This window comes from Epargyreus clarus, unplaced genomic scaffold, assembly GCF_041222505.1.
Source record: "Epargyreus clarus isolate Ecla_fem2 unplaced genomic scaffold, WU_Ecla_fem_2.2 ptg000026l, whole genome shotgun sequence".
Taxonomy (NCBI): domain Eukaryota; kingdom Metazoa; phylum Arthropoda; class Insecta; order Lepidoptera; family Hesperiidae; genus Epargyreus; species Epargyreus clarus.
The window spans coordinates 14,141,534-14,162,794 of NW_027332233.1; the positions used below are offsets into that span (position 1 = coordinate 14,141,534).

The following is a 21,261-nucleotide window of genomic DNA, read 5'->3' on the forward strand; positions in this document are numbered from 1 at the left end:
AACTTCATCCTTCGGCGAGTGGTGCGAAGGAGGAATGGTGGCGTAGGCACCAGGTCAAATAGTTCCTCGGAACACTCACCATTATAAAGCCGGTAGAACACGCAGAGGGAACCTATGTCTAATTCTTGTCAATTCTCACCATACGTTGTGAAGTGCATCCTCACCTTTACGAACGGTTATTGAACTCTATACTATTAACAACTCTGTTTACCCTTTATATCAAACAATAGCGCAGACGGAGCGTGTGTATTAGCTTGCAAATATGCAACATGTTGGGTAAGTAAACAATATTTAAAAGTAACACTAGTAAACATTGTTATGTTTAGTCGTGGGTCGCCTAAAATAGCACCACTACCTCTCTTTTGAGGATTTCGAGGATGCTTCTTACGATTTGAATTCTTGAAACAATAACCGTATCTTCATATGCAGTTATCATATATGTTTTGACCAATAGAGTGCAGTGACTAACTGACTACGGTCTCCTCTTTCATAAGGAGACTTTTGGAACCAGTAGGCAAAAATATTTATGTTAATACTAAGTTGTGGATGACAACATATCGAAAAATAATAAAGGCCGCCACAGCTAAAGAATATATTTTAAAGCCTCATGCATTGACTAACCCAAAGCTCAAACGGAGTGACGGATTTTAACCTGTCGTTGAAATTATCTACCTTGTGGGAGTCACATAGGCTACTTAAAAATATTAAGCAGTCGGGATTTGGTTATGTTATAATCATTCTCTAGGTAAATTAGTTATTTTGTCCCTGTAGTTCCGGGACCAGAATAGGGCTACGGTATCCCCTGCCTGTCGTAAGAGGCGACTAAAAGGGACCTCCGGGGTTGCGGGCGGCAAGAGTGGGAGCTCGAACGGCCCGGCCAGCAACCCAACCAATCTATCTTATTACGTATTATATGACGCATTTTTCAATCACGTGGTATAAACATTTACATATGTTTAAGTAAAGCCTATGCAAATCAAATATTATGAGCAAATCTATAAAACAGAGCAAATAATATCACAAAAAATAGTATAAGTAAAACCGACGATAAAAACCAAACTTGTATTGATTGAACCAAATTGTAATTAGGAACGAAACTGTTTCATTCATTTTACTGTGTTTTACTTGCAAAAGATCGGCATATGACTTAAAGATTTGCGCCGAAAACTATAATAAATAAATGTACCTATGTGATAAAAAATTGGTCACGTCTTTGAATCACAAAAGTCGCGCCATCTGTTATGAAATACCTGAATTAAATAAGCAGTTCTTCTAATCAACAAATCCCGTGTAATTTGAATACAATTACGTGCATTAAATGCGATTGGTTCATCGCGCAGTGAAATATCTTAATTAATTTATTATTTACCTTTCAGCCATATGGGAATCACATTCGAGACCTGAACGAATAACGATATCGCTATCAACAAGGTTTTATGAAGCAAACCACAGAATCATAAACATCACTAAAATCATAATATTAATGTATTTCGGTTATCCCTCAGAAGCGTAACCCTCCTCGCAGTTCTGAAGTTAATTACGTAAGTTATTTTTTCTGAAGCTGCTATGTTTCCCGTTGACAGTAAGTCTTATATATAACGTCAGTAAGTTCCGCTACTGATGAGAATCAACAGTCTATATGAAACTCATTGAAAAATCTATAACTACTATATTCATTTATCTGAATGTTATACTCGTATTAGATGTCCATAGGCGCCAGTGGTTGTTTATGATCAGGTGAACTGCACGTTTTTTTACTACTTTTTTATTATGACATCAGCAAAGCTTAACACTGCTGTTATAAATCAGATAGATATGAAGCACCACTTTCAAAATTTTAAATGTATGAATGAATTATATATCGTATTATATGGCCTCATTATTAATTTAGCAAACTCAATAAATCAAGGCATTAATTATAAAACCAAATATACCGACAGCTTAAAAACATGAACTGAAACAAAAAGTAACGCATATGTTAATCCCACAATTAACGACACCTCATATGCTAAAATCCGCCAAGCCATTTGGACGTGCCATAAAAAACCATTACCGTTCGGAGTTCGGTAAAAATCACATTCAAATCAAATGGGACTTAATGCAATTTAACAGATATAGGCCCTCCACGTGTTTCCAATTCACCGTTCCAAATGGTTGCTTAACAAATACACAAGTATTTTTCCAACCCCGTCTGTCGCTCGCTTAATTCCCGTTTTTGCTGCCCCACTTGAGGGAAGGGTGAACTTACAAATGGGTTTATTGTTTGTTCCTCTCCATTTTTTGTATCGCCGTATTTATACAGTTCCAACGATTACAAATTCAGTCCAGGTTCAGCGGATTAGTTTTGGTTTTAGCGTTTAATCGAAGTTCATGTAACTAAATTATTGTACTGTTTCTGATGTTTTGCTTTACTGTATTGTTATTATTGAAATGTCGTATGATTATATTATTAGGTATTTTGTTGTTTTATATTTCTAATAGACGTAATTTATCGTGAATATAGAAGTATAACAAAGAAAGCGTTACTTGTTTCTTTATTTCTAAACTGTATTTTCATTTTAAGGGTGTGATAATTGGTTAAGCACTTGTACAAGTGTTCCTAATTGGTCTTAAAATAGCAGTTTATATTAGATACATTTTTTGGATATCATTCGCCATTCACGAGTGCCACAGATGAAAACCTCTTAAAGCAACCTTGACTAAACATCAGCTTAACCTAATTTGTTAAAAAATTCTATGTCAGTAAACTAAGAGCTTCTTGAAAAGGAACGTAGACTACATTGTATATCGATATAACTCAAATATAAACAATTAAACATACAAAGTTTATCTGGAACAACTCACTGTACAAGTGAACAAGCGGCTTGTTTGGTCTGTATGCAAATTCATTGTTTGGGTACATGATTACGAGATAAATGAACAAAGTTAGTTTTATTTAATTATCTGTTTTGAGTAGCGTGACATAATTAATTTAATCGTCTATTTGTTTTGTGGTTTGTTTGTATTGCCTACTGTTGTTATGTGCTGTTACTCATTGGTAGAGTGCAATGTTCTGTATCAGACATTGAAACAATCTACATATTTATATAACACATTTGTATGCGAATTAGAATCTCTTTATATTGTAGCAGTACCATTACATTTTCTTTATTTTTTCATTTATTCTTAGGCTGATATTAAAGTCAAAGTCTCCCGAATGATACCTTGATACATACATAATTATCCAAAGTATGCCAACGTGGTACGAAACAGAATTTCAGATTAAATTTATAGTCTGTATTAAATATTTAAAAAAGATTTCTTCCTCAGACTTTCGTTTTTTTTTTTGTGGGCACTAGAAATATATTTACACTTGCTTTACGCTGGTTCTAAATATCGCGAGGAAACCTACATGCCCGAGAGTTCTGTAAAAAGTTCTCAAGGATGTGTGTAAACTACCAATCCAGCGTGGTGAGCTACGGCGTAAAGCTTTTTTACAGTGCGAGGAGACACGTGCCCAATGGAACTTAAATGGATCGATAATAAAATGTAAGCACATACCTGCAACTTGGACCACTGTATTCTGCCAATGCATCGGCTAGCGTTCCGCCAAGCTAACTTCGCTCCGAAGACCAGCTCGGTTGTGGTGAGCTGGTACGCGCCGGTGGCTGCCACTTCCTCCTGGACCGCCTTCCAGCGAGCTTCATGCGCAGGGGTGTTCGCTCTGGGACAATAATTATAAAGTTCATATTATTATACCGTTAATACGTATTAGCGCCATCTATTATGTAACTCAAGAAATAAAGAATCGTGCGAAGTAAAAAGTATTGTGTATTTTATTGTCAACGCTCACCTGTCTACAAAAATCTTCGATTTTCGTGTTATGACACATGAGACATGACATGAATAGGTCTTCCTTTACAGAATTATGTACGGGAAATTTCATAAATATGTTGTACTTCACCTGATCGGCTCAATCCATACTCTTACTCAATTACAAAATATTCCTGCATTTTTTTTAATTAATAATTATAAATGATTATTAATAAATTCAGCTATATTTCGACACATTATAGACAAATTAGCATGACTATAAAAAAAATATAGTACAGTTGTCATTATTTTTCGTTTCCCGCGCTTTTATTTAGATTTTTAAATAATGTTTGCACGGCAAACGTAACATTGCTCATTCTGCCTAGATACTTTATTCAAAAATATTATTACGAAATTAAAATTTATCTGTAGCGGAAATAACATTCATACCTGCGAATAGATGCAAAGTATTGTCCAAGGAAATCTTTGGCATCGTTGAGGACTTCTTGCGGCTCTCGGGGTATGTCGCCGCGGCCGGGAATGGCCATGACGCTGCCGAGACATGCCTTCTCGTTGCATAATGTTGGCTGTTGACAATAAAAATAAAATACGTAAATTTTTACCATATTATTTTCACGCTACCTAAAAAATTATGTAATATATTTTTTTTTAATATTTTAATTATTTATCGCTACAGGTACATGAACTTATGTAACTGGGCATATTCACAATAAAAAATGAAGAAAAGGAGATTCTGGCTGGAAATCGAATTATGGGAGTTATATGGGAACATATATAGATTAGTAAAGATACTTCGCCGCTGTGAAATTGGGTATAGCCACAAACGGCTTATTAGTAACTTCTTTTTTTGAATTCTTGAAAAATAAAAACATTTTGAGAGTAAAATTTACGAATAAATAACTAATACTGCGTAATTTACATAATAAATAAATAATTATTTCAAATATTTTAGGGACATTTTAGCACGAAGACGTGGCAAAACTTTACGCAACTATTTCAATTCTCAAAACTGGTTACATTTTCTTGTTAGGAGTTAGTAATCTTTGCTAATCTACGATGATAACTATACATATAATTATGAAACTTGAGAAGTTTGGACTATATCTATAAAACTTGTAACATTCAGCTCAATGTGCGAGAAAAGTTAAAAATAGTAAGTAATTATACCTACTTTTATTGCGATGAAAATACTTTTACATTTTTTTTATTTTCATGCTTCGCTTTCACTTTGTTAATTTAAATCGTTTATTACGAACTACGCCGAAATTTTCATGGACCAATAATGGAAAATTTATTCTGTTAAAGATATCTACTTAATTAACATTTAACAACTGCAATGAACAGTAATATAAAACAAAATTGGATGATTAATTTATTAATTATAATTAACTTCAATTACTGATTGAAAGCTATGCAAGAGTGATTATATTAAGTTGAAACTAATTTATATAAGTACTGATATGGTATACGTCTTACGTGTAAAGTTGACAAAATATAAAACTTTCTACTAGACGTATAGTCCACGCCAAACTGCTAGTTCGCTCTGAAGTTGTTGCGAGTAAGTGTAGTCATACAATTTGGTATGGCGACACGATTCATTTCTATATTCAGAGCGAACTACTTATAACTACAATGGAATGATAATTTGCTTTGAATTAAAGGATTTTCTAAGGCAAACACGCTAACGTTAAGCGTTAGTTTAATGTTAACTTAGTTAATCTAAGTTAAGTTTACAAAATAACCAAAGAATACAATATTATGATTTCAGATACGATTCTCAGCTTATTCAGGTAAATTTGTTAGTTAAAATCATACCTATAGATCGCGTGCGTTTTTCCGCCTTTGAAATTACTATTCAATAATTTAGAAATGAACTTTTCCTGGTTTATATTGTTATTGGAGCTATACATTTTGTTATGTTTTATCTAATTCGTATTTACCTTATTGAAACTATCCACACTAAAGACCACCCAGGTACTCTAAGAAATAAACGTAGATACAAAACAATACACCGAGAAATAAAAGCAGTTTACTTAAGAATTGAAAGACTACAGCCAACAATAAAACTTCACACAGTTAGTATTTACAGCGCTGAAACAAAATACGTTACAATACAGACGGTCCCATTGTTCGCGAATCGAAAGTGAAACATGAACGACACTATTCTTCACTACTAAAAATATAATAAGAAATACCAAACAACATACATTTTTAAATATTATAGAGGTGATGGATAATAAGAATATACCTATGTTATCGTCGTTAATAAGAAGCTTGGATATTAACGATATCACATTTTTATAACGTTACATTAAAGTAATAAGTGACTCATTTGATACTACAGTTTAAAAACAGATGCGGGTAGGTGAAGTGGGGACGACACCTTGGCGGCGCTCGAATTAACAGAGAGCGACATTCTGGTCGGAGACTTCAGCAAGAGCAGTCGAATAACGGAGATACTTGTGTAGTTATAATACTTCTAATCACTAGTGTGAACTTACTTACGTATAATTGTTATATCGTTACTCTGTACCGTTTATGTGACTATATTATTACATGACTTCAAGACCTACAAGATGAGTTTGATTTCATCAGAAGTGTACAAGAACCAGCTCACAATCATGGACGGCGATTCGTAAGTACGAACATACTTGACACAGGAATAAAAACCGTGAGTTAAAACATTATTATGTCATATGTGAATTCATCTTGGTAGAATAAGTAAAAATGGGGGTAGATAAATGTCGTTGATGTAAGGGAAAACTCATTTGAATTAAGAAAATGGATAGATTGAGACTAGTAATTCAATGAAATGTTAATACCCTCTGAAAATGATATACTTAAATTTTGTGAACAAACTTTACTCTTATCAAATTACTTGTTAACATTGTAAACTGAGGTGTTTACTTCAAAATAAGTGCATTTTCTGTGAAGAAGTGTCTAAAAGTAATTTTGCAAGGCAGTTCTTGTGGTAAATCTGTCCATTTGGTTAAATTCTGTGGTGTAAAAAGTAAATCCTAATTGTTCTAAAGTTACACCTACTTTGAAATATATAGAAATACACGTACTTATGAAAATATTTTAAGGATCTTTAATCTTAAATGTCAGGCTTTATAGATATGGGAACCTAATGGTTGTTAATATAGGCTAATGTACGCCAGAAATTGCATACAGGTTAGATTTGAATTTATTTTTGATAACTTTTAATGTTTCAAACGGGGTTTACGTATATGCGTTTGTTTTTATTGTATGGAAGGGACTATGCGGTAGCAACAAACGCAGTTACAGAGTACAGTATACCTACTTGATATAAGTGACACGTTTATTAAGTTGCAAAATTTTGATTATTCATAATTGTACAGAAATGTATAATATCTACGTGGTACATATTTAACTGCCTGCAAAAAAGTATCACGACCACGGTATTGAGTGGCTGAGTGTACCCAGGAGGGAAATGGTAAATGAGTTTAAGGTTTATTGTTTTTTTTTTGGATATTAATTGACTATATTTAAAAATAAACTTGCATTCACATCTACATTGTTCACATTTTCATTTTATAAATCAATGAAAGTTTCCTTTTGATTTCATATACTTGATACGTAATTGTTATGAAAGAAGCATACGTACGTTGCCCAATTTAGATTTCCATCAATTCTAGGCGAATTCACGCAGTACTGTGTACTACTGTGTTTTGACTCCCATAAAGTATAAATGCACATTAGTTAATGATCTATAAGAAAACTGAGAAACTTATGCGCAGCGGTCTTTGGAATATTATATATAAAAATATCTCTCTTATCTCCCATTCTACTTCAGACTGACTCACTTATACATAATATTAAATGTCTGTTTTAAATTTAGTATGCAACGTTTCGTTTTGTATTAATATTTCTTTACATCTCGTAATTTTAAATCTTTAAATTTCAATTTGAATTTGACACATTACACGTCCTTTTGGTTTGAAAATTGGGCACTATCAAATACTGGTAAATGAAGTTTGTACCTTAAACGTTGAGACGCTTAGACTATCGATATTATTAATTATGTGAGCCATTTACGAAATGATAAACGGGATCCACTTTGTATGGGATTGAGAATAAATTATTTTAAGTAAAATAATAATAATAATAATAATAAATTGATGCTTTTATAACTTGAGCTTAGTTCTATTTACAAGTTACAGCAATTAAGTTATTATACGTATTAAGTGAGAAACGGTCACTGAAGCCTACATAAATTTAGATAGTCTCTTGTATACCATATTTAAAATGAGTCTTGCCTGCGACTTTGTTCATGTGGAGTCAGAATATAATTTGAATTGCATTTTTAAAACGAGTCTTGCCTGCGACTTTGTTCATGTGGATTCAAAATATAATTTGAATTGCATTTTTAAAACGAGTCTTGCCTGCGACTTTGTTCATGTGGATTCAAAATATAATTTGAATTATACAATGCCCTCTGTCAAGATCACGGAGTACGTTAGTAATTTGGAATTGTCCATTACCTGGTCATGTAATGTTTTTTAAAAAAAATGTATACTTTTGACATCGACTTCGTAGTTTTGGTTTTAATGCATTTTCAAATATACAAACCGACAGACAATTTTTCTTTTTCAAATATATTCGATGTAAACACGTGAAGATTTCATTCTTATTATATGTATATCATAGCCAAATGAATAATAATGTAATCAAATAAAAGCATAGGTACATTTCGATGGGATTTTCTTATACAATAATTTACTTTTCATATAAATTTCATACGGTTCACAATTGCGTCATGTCTAGGTTTTCTCTATAGAAACATCGAGCATCTCCTTGAGAGTGTTGGTTGTAAATGATACATATTATATTAATATAATCTATATAGATATTACGCACTAATATAATTTTTATTACAAACTATATAAAAGTCAGGTGAAGCCGAGGCGTTTGAAATATATATAATAAATATGAATTGTTCGGTAATAAGGTGTATCATAAGATAGTTTGACTAACTGTTTGTTTGGCTGGCTGGTATAAAATCATGATCAACTTTAATAGACCTTTTTCAGGTCATAGAAATTTTAGGTTGTGATTGATAAGGAGCCACATGTTATGTAAAACAGTTATAGTTTTAAATCTGACGATCGTGATGAGACAAAATTAGAATCGGACAAGATTATTAAAATCATGTCATGTCATAGGTATTTCAAAATTTTTAAATAAATCTGACCGTTCAAAGTAGGTAAAAATCGAATTCAAATATTCCGTTACATACATACAGGTCAAGTTAATAAAAGCGTGGCAAAAATAAAAGCGTGTTTAAAAAAAAATCTTTTATCAGTTGTAGACACAAATAAGTATAGTTAAATAATGGCCGGTTTCTGAAGTCATTTTTCTTGGTAGGTAGTTTACGAGTGTGTATTCAATAACACTATCCGTTTGATAACTACCTACGGAAAAAAAAAATCCGCTTCCGAGGAACTCAATGTAAGACAAGGTCTGTTTAAACTCCGTTTAGATTAACGGACCATTTTAATGTGTTTATTCTTTCCATAACATTATTTGATTTTTTTTTAAAAACGACGTTTGCGTAAAGTCTAGCAAATCTTCCTTAGTATAATGCATAACTTTTACAGTAAAATAGCCCAAACTATAACTTCCTTATGGGAATCTTAATTTAAAACTTTTGGTGAAATAAAAAAAAAAAAAAAAGTTAAGTAGTTAAGCCATACACAATTGACAAGTATGTCGCTGACGTGAACGCATGGGTCCTTTGCTTTGTTAATTAAATTTTGAAATTCATGTAATAGTATGTATTATTATAACTGAATATAAATTCAATTTAATGTAATGAAATTTCTTTCTGACTTTCAAAAGTGGGTTATGTGGCCCTACTTTGAAAGAAATAATTTGAATTTGTGATAAATAACGTAAAAAAATTGGGTTCATACAACTTATACGTGTTATATTGTGTGAAATTCATGGTTAGTTTACCATTATTTAGTCTTTAACTTTGATATCATTCATTTCAAATATTCACGATATATTATTATTTTGATACTGCTTCATCAGTTGATAAAAGACGTACATTGGAAAGGCAACTATTTGTATAAAATAACATTGTAATAATTAAAAGAAGTACTAAGTAGTAATAAAATAATTTTATAATAGTATTTTGAGTCGCACAGATTCATTTAGTGGCCAACTATAGATCTATCTATCTATCAGTATAACAGTTATTGAACAGGTTGTTGAGCATTCCGAAATGGACTAATAAGATAAACGTCGTTATTCTGATGCGTAACTTTATCGAATCAATAGTTGTTGGAGATTTAACTATTGGACTTAGAATCCAGACATAAGTAAAGTGGGCAGCTAGATGTTGTCATTACTGTAGGTGTAGGAAACTTTTTTTAGTTTGATTTTTATTTATCTGTAGTTAAGATGGATTAGTGCAGATGCCTCGAGCAGTGTAATGTTCGCGGGTGTCTCTTGGTGATGCATATGGTTGGGTGTATGTATGTATGTATGTTGGGTGGATGGATTACATTGAGTGAATATTGCATTTTTAGAGTAAATTTGAGTTGAGCACTGGCCGAATGTTATCGTAAACAAGGTATAAAAACTGCGGTGATACATGACTAGAGTGATCCTATATGAACATCACCTAGTTTAAACCGTGTGTTTTATTATTTAACAATGGTCTAATGCATTCGCTTCAATACCTGTCGCGCATATGACATTTATGTAAAGAGTCCTTATGAACTATGCCTGCAACAGAAATCCGTGGTGAACACTGTTGGGGCAGATTTATAACCTAGGTAATACACAACTAGTGTGATTCTATATGAACATCACCTAGTTTAAGCCTTGGTTCGGATCAACAGTTCGGGCTTTTTACATGCGAGTCGGTATTGCAAGAAAATGCGTAGAGTTTAAGCCATGTTTTTGATAAACAGTTCGGGCCTCTTACGTGCGAGTCGGTATTACAAGAAAATGTGTAACTCTTCTGGACTTAGGCATTAAACAACTGGTTTTCTTTTGCAGCTCTTGCATCAGACCATACACGATCGAGGACGAACGTGTGAGCAGGACGGCCGAATGTTATCGTCGTTAATAAGAAGCTTGGATATTAACGATATCACATTTTTATAACGTTACATTAAAGTAATAAGTGACTCATTTGATACTACAGTTTAAAAACAGATGCGGGTAGGTGAAGTGGGGACGACACCTTGGCGGCGCTCGAATTAACAGAGAGCGACATTCTGGTCGGAGACTTCAGCAAGAGCAGTCGAATAACGGAGATACTTGTGTAGTTATAATACTTCTAATCACTAGTGTGAACTTACTTACGTATAATTGTTATATCGTTACTCTGTACCGTTTATGTGACTATATTATTACATGACTTCAAGACCTACAAGATGAGTTTGATTTCACCTATATTTTTATGAAATTAAAGTAATAAAGTGCATACAGTTCTTAAAAAAATATCAATTGTCATAGTTGTCTTTAATCACCCGCAAATGGGATTGAAATCATATCTGTCGTCGGCTATGTCTGATACCCTTAGGACTAAACTGTAATGCCCCTTGTCAATATATATCTCTTATCACAAACTTCGAATTAAATCATTGCAACTTTGCCACCACAACACATTTTACCATCTTACATAATTGATGGAACATTTAAACTTAAATAACGAAACATTCGTTCAAACCTTCATTCACTAAGTTAAGCCTATAAGCGTGATGAAAATGGCTCACAAATCTGGCGATTAGTTATCATTGTAATTGATGGGCACTCGTAAACAAACCACAATCATAGTCCAATCTACATTAATGGAGCCGGGCAATGAAAATTGAATAGGAACGAAGTGAGCATCTGATTGAATTGTAGCTCCAGATAGATTTGAATCCTGTTAGCACGGTAATAGTGTATTTGTACTGCTTTTGCGTCGATAAAGAACTCTGGGGACTTTTAAAACATTTACGTTGTCTTTGTGTCGCGTTTTGACGCAAAGTGAGTTTGATTTACATTCAATCATTGCTTTGGAGTGTGCAAAGAAATAATCAATTTGCCAACTACTAAATATTTTATTTAGCAATGGAGGGGTCGAGTTATTTATCACATACACCTTATGGTTACACTGACAAATGGCATGTTATGTTAACTTTACAGGTTAGATTTAAGTTGTGAATAAATAAATAAATAAAATAAATCTTATATATAAAATGACTTTCTTAGTCCTCAAGAGTGGCAACGTACCTGTGCTCGGCTTCAAGTAGAACCCTTGTTCTATGTGAAGTTTGTTAAATAAGTGTAGCAATTACTATTTACCATTAGATGAGCTTCAAGCTTAATTGTAACTTCAATTTTTTTTATAAAAAATATTTTTTTTTTTCGCAAAATATAATTTCTTCTTGTTTTCAAACTAAGTAAGATTGAAATGTAATTTAAAATATATTTCAATCTTGTTTATTCAAAACTAACGTTGTCCTACTTTTACAGCATAAGCAATTCCGTTCTGCAGAATTTTAAAAATATTTGTTCAGCCTTTGTTTGTCTACAATATGCCCGTTAGGAATAAAATAAAGTAAATTGAGTGAGCTTGACTCAGCAGTCTATTTCTTTTTATTCATCTCACAGAAAGAAAGAGTTTCATTGCATAATTTTATAATATTATCAAGCGTAAATTACATTGATAAAGAAAATATTATGTAAGATTTTTTATAATACCTGTTTTGTACTGAACTGATTTTTTTTCTCAATTTCACGAATCAATTTTGAGATATGTTTAACTATGTATAGCTTTTAACGTAAGGGAGTATAGTCGGTATGAGGCAAGGTTACACACCATTTTTTAAATAATAATGGTAAAAAGTAGCAATTTATTACTTTGATAAATGTAGGTATATGAAATATTTAGACGTTTCTAAATAATAATGCAATGTAAATGCGTGCCACACGCCTGGAAAACTACGCAGACACATTCTGAACCTAAGTGAGTATGCTTAATGCATTTTAATGTACATTAAAAATGAGTTAAACATCTTTGTAAAAACATCAAATATATTATTACAATAAAATTGAAAATGCACATGTTCTAGAAATACGTGACTATAGGCGCGTTTCAACATATATGAGTGATACAAGTTTTGTTAATGGCTAGTTCTGTAATTAACTAATTGAACTAATCATAAGGTTTTGTAATACCTTGTAAGCGATAAATTCGCTTGATCTTGCTATAAATGTATTTATCTACGAAATGCACTGCTCTCATTATATATACGTGTAATGAATCTGAAGCACCTAACAATACCTACTGTATACTGTAGATGATGATAAACTCAATGATTTTAAGTTCTGAGCCACACACTAAGGTGTCGAGAAGTGTTAATAGCCAAGTAGTGAGTATGATTATCCTATTCCTTTGCGGAACATTAGGTTGGGAGGTTTTTGCTGGCAAGCTGGCTTACTCATTAGTGTTCATTTCCTACTTTTTTTACATTAATGAGACGAAAACTTTTGCAGTGCAAAATGATTAGCGTAATTCTTTTTGATAAAAATATATAATAAATAGAAGATTGGATTTTACAAATGTGTCTTGAAATTACCGTTAAGATTTTCAAGTAAAATTGGTTTTCTAAAATATCACTAATGATGGTGAGAATAATGCGCAGATACAACGTCGAATACACACAACAGAAATCGTCGTCAGACTTTGAACCGTTGAATTATCAAATGATCGGTTAAACTTTTGTCTAGCCAAGAATCGAAGCCGGAATGTTCTACAGATATTTACGATTGCCACTACGCCACGTGGGCGTTTTGTACAATATATTGTAAGAAAATACTAAATAATGAAAGGACCAAAAGTCTCCAAAAGCGGGGATATACCCCAGAACTCATAAAACTCGGAACGGGTCATGCCCCGAGGCATTTTCCCATGCATTACGTTTGTTTCAATACTCTAGCAAATTTTGCAAATGTACAAGTTATAGTTGTAAAACTCACTCTGTAGCTTTTTCTTCTACCGTTGATTAAGTTTGAAAGAGATTCTTCCAATAACAGAATCCTTTACTTATTCGTAGGACATGGAAAGTTTAAAAAGAATCATTGTTATGCCTAGTGCACAACATTTTTCATTATAAAGTTACTACTTTCCATCAATTTCCGTTTCTACAGAATGTTAAGGACATCCACCTGGGTTCCAACCTGAACACTACGTTGGAAGGCTTCGAAAAGATAAATATGCATTACAAGTCTTTTCACACCAGAAGATAACAAGAACATGGCTGTTTATTAGGCAGAAGGTTAGGAACGGTCTCACGTAGTTCCTAAACTCAGGTTTGATTTAACATCCCTATGTTATCATTATCGAATTATTATCTTTTACTTAAAAGCGCCGAAAAATACTGCTCCACATCTGAACTTGCTTGTAATATACAAAATAACTCTAATAACGGAACATTAATTATTATTTCATCGCAATCCTTAAACAAAATAAGACGGACGGAACCGGGCAATATATTAGTCGTGTCGAGTTTGCCACATTGCATCACATCATTGATAAGATTGTTTACTAAAATTTTCAATAATATGTTTGAAGATACGAGTTCCTACAGTCCACAGTCGGATCGCATGTAGCCTCGGATAATAAAATTAGTTCCAGTGATGATACATATCTAGAACCCGATAACTTGTTTACAGAGAATTTTGTAGAGAAGTTTATGGTAGTTTATCTCAAGATCCTTAAAGAATATAAGACTTACAAAAATATACTTTTTGTGACTAATGTCTCCGTATATGAAAACTCCCTAAAGGGTGTGCCAGGCAAGCGGTGATAACTACTGATATAAATATCGGGATTACATCACTGTAAATATTGGTATCTAGCGTGAACGTCACGTGATTTAAAAATCGTCTCTGATTTATATTCCATGCGCTTTAGCAAGTGTAGAATCTATAAGCCTGAGAGTTCTCTAAAAAACTTCTCAAAGGTATGCGGAGTTACTATCTGCACCAAGCCATATAATTATTGCGAAACAGTCTAAATTCCATGGTCTACACAATGTTGGATATGCTTAAGTTACCGAAATTATCCCTTACTAGCTACAAGTGTAATAAAAGTTAACCACCCAGAGGTAAGCGTATCTTAGTTGTTTGAATAAATGTTATTTGCCGACAGCGCGTGCTCTCCATTCTGCAAATATTGCCTCAAAACGATTACTAGGGTTGTTACCACAATAATGATGCTCAAATGTAAACATTAACCGCGCATTATGTAGTTTTCAAACACCGATTTGTTTGAATTTATGAAAATTACTTAAAACTGGACAAGTTCTTGACTAGAGCTAAGATTCTTGGTCGATTTCCGTTTGCAATTGTATAGTAAAGGCCAATGTCTATATCGCAGGATGATAAGAACTACCTTATGGATTGATTGAAATGAGCTTTTTAAATCAGCAATTCTAATTACAATAGTTTCGATAACTATTTTACAGTACAAGGGAAACCATTAAAGATGTCCAAATTGCTAATGACTACAATTATATCATCAATCAATTTTGGGCTCTTGGATATATAAATCCTCCAGGCGCAGCCCTGTGACTTATCAAAGGCATGTGAATATTAGAAATTAACTACGAATCACTTCTTAAGACTTCTTCTAAATGGTTTCTATGAACTCGCACACAATAAGATGGTCAATGCCCTTATTCTATAGCATAGTTATGGAAGGAATGCAAAGAATAATGTGGATGTTGCTGGATTGAACGGACATGGATAATAGCTGGATCGCCTCCTACACAACTACAAATCAATAGAAACTTTATGCGCTAATAAAATTCGTCTCGTATCCTGCACATTTTTCAAATTAATTGCATGATTTGTTTTATTTGGAGAAGAAAACAATGCAACTTCTATTCCATATTGACTTAAACAGTATAATTAAGTTGACCTAAGTATCACCACTTCAGAAGATGGATTGTACACTGTAGAGATCGCAAAAGATATTTGATAGATGTTCTTGTGTGTTCTAATAAAACTGTGTATGTTTTATACTAGATATAAAAGAAATACGATCATTAAATACAATATGACTTACCCCTCTAGGACATGTAGTGTCATACAAGCGATCGTACAAATATTCATGGGACTCGACGTTCTTGAGCACTTTCGGCCTTATAACTTTGCGGGGCTGCTTCTTATCTAACTTTAGTATCTGAATCTGATTCACTTGCTCATTGGCTTTTGATTTATCGCTTGCATCCTGGTCTCTAGGGATCGGGAATTCAGAGAAAGCGAGATGGTCGATTGGGCACGTTTTTCCTTCAGCCTGGACCACTAGCTCTTCGATAAGATCTCCATTAGTATTGATGGCGTCTAGGGGGCTGTTGATAATGGTTTCGGAATTCTGTATAACTCCCGGCGCCATTTTGATTTTTGATCGTTGTTATTTGTTATGATTATTTTAATTAATTAGCGAGTAATGAGCCGCTGTCGCACACGCGGGCGCACTAACCGTCCGTAGGTGTCGCCGACGTATTTATAACAGTTTCATCATAGTAGCGAATACCGGTGCTAGTTTGTTTTTAATATTTGCAAACAAAAGTATTTCTTGGCTTGCTAAAGGTTGCAGTGACAAGACGTGTAGATAATGTAAAGATTAGTCGTGTTTGTTCTATAAGAATTGTTTTTGCTTCTGAGATAGATACTGTGATTTTAAATTAAAACTGATAAAAGTGATGTTGTCACATAGGCCTAAAACTAGATGTGAAATATTTAGTTGCAGTACAGCCATCTGTACTTGCTTTGTAACTACTTTATCAGTAAAAACATGTAAATCCGATCCGATATTCGACAGTATATCGATGGACATTGGACAGCAGCATCAATGCAACAATGTTTTTCTTAAAACTATCATAGTCAATCTGAGTGACAATGTTTGTAACAGTATAGTAAGGCTAGCATTATTGTGAAAGTAAGGAAAGTAAAGATAGTATTATTATAAAGTTTTTCCTTTTCAAATTTGGGTATGCTTTTCATTAGTATTAGACTTCTATCATAGGAACCACACTTTAAAGAAGAACTTCAATTTTGAAACGTCAAGTTTTTGACTGAAATCCTAGTGGTATATCCTGGTCTCCCATGAAATGAGAAATTTTGATATGGATATTTAACAGTTTACCTACTACTATGTTGAGATAGATGATAAAGGGTTCTCCCTTTACTCCGATAGCACCATTCCTGTATTTTACTCTACTTTATAATTAGGGTTTTAGCATAGTTGTGCTCTAGTATGAACGGCGTGACAATGTAGAGATAGTCGGACCAGGGGTAGCAACTATAACAGACCTCCAATCTTATCTGAGATTTTTTTACAGGAATCTGTAAGAGACAAACTAAGTGTCAGATTGTTTGCATGTATGTACGTTTGCTACTTCTATATTAAAAAAATACGTAGCAGCCCTGAATGAGGGTAATTGTAAGAACTTGCAATTTATCATCGTTTAACCACAAAGGGTTTTTTCTAGGAGTTAAAAAATAAAAGGATATTACCGAAGACGAAAGATTACTCATGATCATTAGTAAAGAAATACATCCATGAGTGAATTCACGTAGAGGCAGGGTGTACTTGTGATGTTCTTATTACTGATGTGTAGAGGAAAGTCCAAATCCATATCAAATGATTCATGGAAACTATTAATAAGTTTGTGGTAGCGAAAATAATTTAGCCGATTATTACCTAAATCGGCAGATATTTAGGTACTCTGCCAATTACGTATTACTTTGTTGGGACGACAACGGCGCGTCATGGCAATGATACTGTCAGAACTTCTGTCCGTAAATGGATATGATATACCACTATCTATATGAAACCACGCATGCCAGATTTTTACGACTTCTCGTCAAAAGAACATTTTAGAGATTCTCTGTCCGAGCAAGCCTACACAACGTGGGGTATCTGGGATCTAATAAGATCGATACCTAATCAAATTTTTGATTTTAGGACCAAAAAATATTTTTTCATAAATCGATCAAATTATTACAAATTGCACTATTACTATTATAAAAATTTCTCAGTATCAATATCTTTATTGGTAAATTAACATTAATTGATTGATACATGCTTAGCTAACACATTAATTACTTAATATTGTTCTCTGAAATGTTTAATATGCTTCATATATCTTAAATAGTTTAGTCATGTCGTAAAACAATTAACTGAATACTTTACTATTATATTCCAAACTAAAATAAGATAATGAAGTATATTTCATGAATAACTTCATTATTATGATTATAAATCATTAATTTATTACTCTTCAATTATTAATTATAATACTACTCCTTCATCAGATATTTTGTATTAGTAAGCTGGAGTGCCTCGGAAAGGTATGTCTCTTGTCCGGTGTGACATTAAGATACATTTAATTATTCTGAATTAGTTTTGATTAATGATTTTTGGCTTTTTGTATTAAAATGATTAAAGCGTAATGATGTATACGTGACTTGTATCATTTTCCACCAATTTCCTGTTTCAAACTGTATTCGATATTTTAACCTAATGAAGTGTACGTAAGCCCATTAACCTAATAGAGTAGATATTAACATTGTCTTTCATACTGTATTTATTCGGTTAGTATTAATTAATGGTTGTAAAGCCCTTCGTGGCTCCACTGCGGCATCTATCTCCGCTATACTTATTTCTTAGAACAGCCCGAAATGTGTATAATGTTTCTGACATTTCATACACGATACACACGCACGCACGGGTATGTACGAGTATTTCATACGCAGGGTTACCTTCAATCCCCCGCATTGACGATCGTCGGTTAATCTTCATATCAAATTTATTTTCGAATGGATCCGAGTCTTCGTTATCAGATGTTCCTACCTAGTAGTAAGTCAGAAATGTTTAATGCAAACGTCTCAATTCGGCCTTTCTAGGTAGCGATGCATTTTTGTCTACCTGTAGAATAAGAACTCTTTAAAATTGGTACCAAGCTTTTAAATATCCTTAAAATCACCTTCTAATAAATATTAGAAGGTGATTTTATCCACATTTGCTTTTTTTAATTAACAAAAATCTGAAACTTACTGTATAAACAAAATTACTACGTAAGCAACATTATCATTAAATTTACTTTCTTGAAGGCTGTACTTTCCAATCTCGCGCACACTCGCACGATCGAGATAGTCACGCACACATCAGCGGCACGTTAGCCTTCTCCATATTTAGACATTGTTTTTCAACAAATATTTGCGGGACAAATAAAAATCGGTGCTACATCACCAGGGACTGATTATTCACATTAATTTTATCGGTTGTGCAAACTGTTCCCCGCGTGGTTTAATGTCATGTGATTGTCTAATAATATTTGTTCAAAGTCATGCATTTGGTTTCAGGAACAATGACGAATAAGACGTGAGGCATGTTTGTACATGATTTTGTATACAACAAAGCCTGCGTCGGCTGGACACGTTTGTATTAAAAGCTTAGTAGGCGTAAGGTACTCTTTATATACAATATCTGAAGTATTTCAGATCCCTTCAGACTTATTGTAGTTGTTGCACAAAGGTACACTAGAGTCACAGCCGGGAATTAATCAAAAAGTCTTTCCGATTTTGTGTGCTTACACAGAATCGTTTATATACTATCAAAACCAAATAATCTACTTATGTGACGATCAATTAAGGCGAAACAAAACAAGTCTCTATTTTAAATCTCTTTTAATACGAACTATGTTATATAATATATGCGTGTTAACTTTACACTCTACCTTTTGCATCCAGTGATGCAGAAGTCTTTTCACAGTTTCTCAAAGTTCCATTCAGGTTACTTTTATATTTCTCTTTCACCCAACCGTCAGGGATTCAATTAACTGGCATTTATGTTGTACGTGTACGTACAAAAAGAGACGTGGTCGAACAAAAAATGGACGAGGACGAACAATATACCCATTTGCTATTTCACCGTTCTTCCCAAAAGAGCAAAAACAGGAATTAAAGAGAGGAGACATGGAAAAACACTTGACAACAGAATTCGGTTCCCTCCTGCAGTTATCCGTGACATTTTTTCAGTGTGCTAAAGTGGCAAGAATTTTTAGTCCTGCTGCAAGAGTAGTATATATGTATGTTTGGTTTAAAAAGTGCGCTTCTACATATCGATACCTTAATTCGCAAATCAGCCAACTCCACTTTTAGTCAAAATGTTTTATTTTTTATTATTTTGATTTCGTTCAACACCATTTACTATCAAAATAAACGGTATCGGTATGTCTTTGGAATTGAATGTGATAATGATAATGATAATGAAGCTATACATGAGACTAACTATATTTAAGTATAATGAAACGAAACGCGTCTATTATTTTAATAATCCAACCTTAGAAATCTCCGTGGCTTTCTTTACGTAGGTTAACATTGCATAGCTTATCACGGTGACCTTTCCTATTGCAAAATCATAACTCTTTTCATTGTTTTCACAGCCTTGACATCTTGCCTTTCAGCCTCACTTTATAAACCTTTACCAGATTTGTTTCTTTTATTTAATAGTATATTTAGACCATAAAAGTAAACATTTGTTTACACTTTTTTTGTATTATTTCCCATTCCACATAAGTACAAAATCATCAAACGGCATAGAAGATTTTCTTATAATTTTATACCTATGGGTTTCCTTTCTGTCTATAAATGAGAAAGAGAATCGGAGAATCATATAATATTCAGATATGTAAATCAAATTTTTATTAACATTTTTTAAAATTACTCTTACATTTCTGCGCTCGTTAAGTTAAAACTGCATACGTTGTCCCGCTTCACAACTTTTACTAGAGGGAATAAAAATTCATTCCACACATTAGGTGCATATTTAACCAGAATTTTCAAGCAAACTATGCTGAATGTGAGAATCTGCATTTGTGCTTAATAAACATTGAGCAAAATTTTAAGTTCATATTAGTAATATAATATTATATTATTATCACCGTGTAATATAATACAAGGCGTGGCGGACCGATCATCATACCGGTCAGACACTCAGCGGGCCCCGAGTTCGATACCCATCCATACAAATATCTATATGAACAATTTAGATTTCTGTTCTGCATCTGGGTGTTTGGTTATTCGTTTTTGAGTTCGTTCATGATAATAGCGATACAAAAAAAATCCTTCTATGGTAATATCTATGAGTGCAATCGTTATAACTATTATTTTTATCAAATGAGAGTAACAAAATAAGCATGCAGTCCAACTGATAAGTGTCATTGCCGCATCTGCACCCCAAATATGACACGACATGGTGACGTCAATCACGGATGCATTGTTGTCTCTCAAAATGAACGTAAAACCCCATTCATTCCTTTCAAACCACCAAACATACCTAAACCAAAAATACATTTATCGGTATTGACGCTACAGTAAAATTGAGCGTTGTCATCTTTCAAACAAAAA

At 33.2% G+C, this 21,261-nt stretch overlaps 1 protein-coding gene across 2 annotated transcripts in view; it reads right to left on the bottom strand.

The window, feature by feature from the left end:
- Nos (Nitric oxide synthase) overlaps positions 1-21,261 on the bottom strand; it is a 124,697-nt gene that overhangs the window by 19,677 nt on the left and 83,759 nt on the right. Inside the window, exons 1-3 of one of the 2 annotated variants that reach the window (XM_073088014.1) lie at positions 15,911-16,252; positions 4,243-4,379; positions 3,541-3,703 (exon numbers count right to left, since the gene is read on the bottom strand). In XM_073088014.1, coding sequence (XP_072944115.1) covers positions 3,541-3,703; positions 4,243-4,379; positions 15,911-16,240 — 630 coding nt within the window. In that variant the 5' untranslated portion in view covers positions 16,241-16,252. Of the gene's footprint in view, positions 1-3,540; positions 3,704-4,242; positions 4,380-15,910; positions 16,253-21,261 lie in introns of those variants that run through there. The other variant, XM_073088015.1, reaches the window with a different exon arrangement.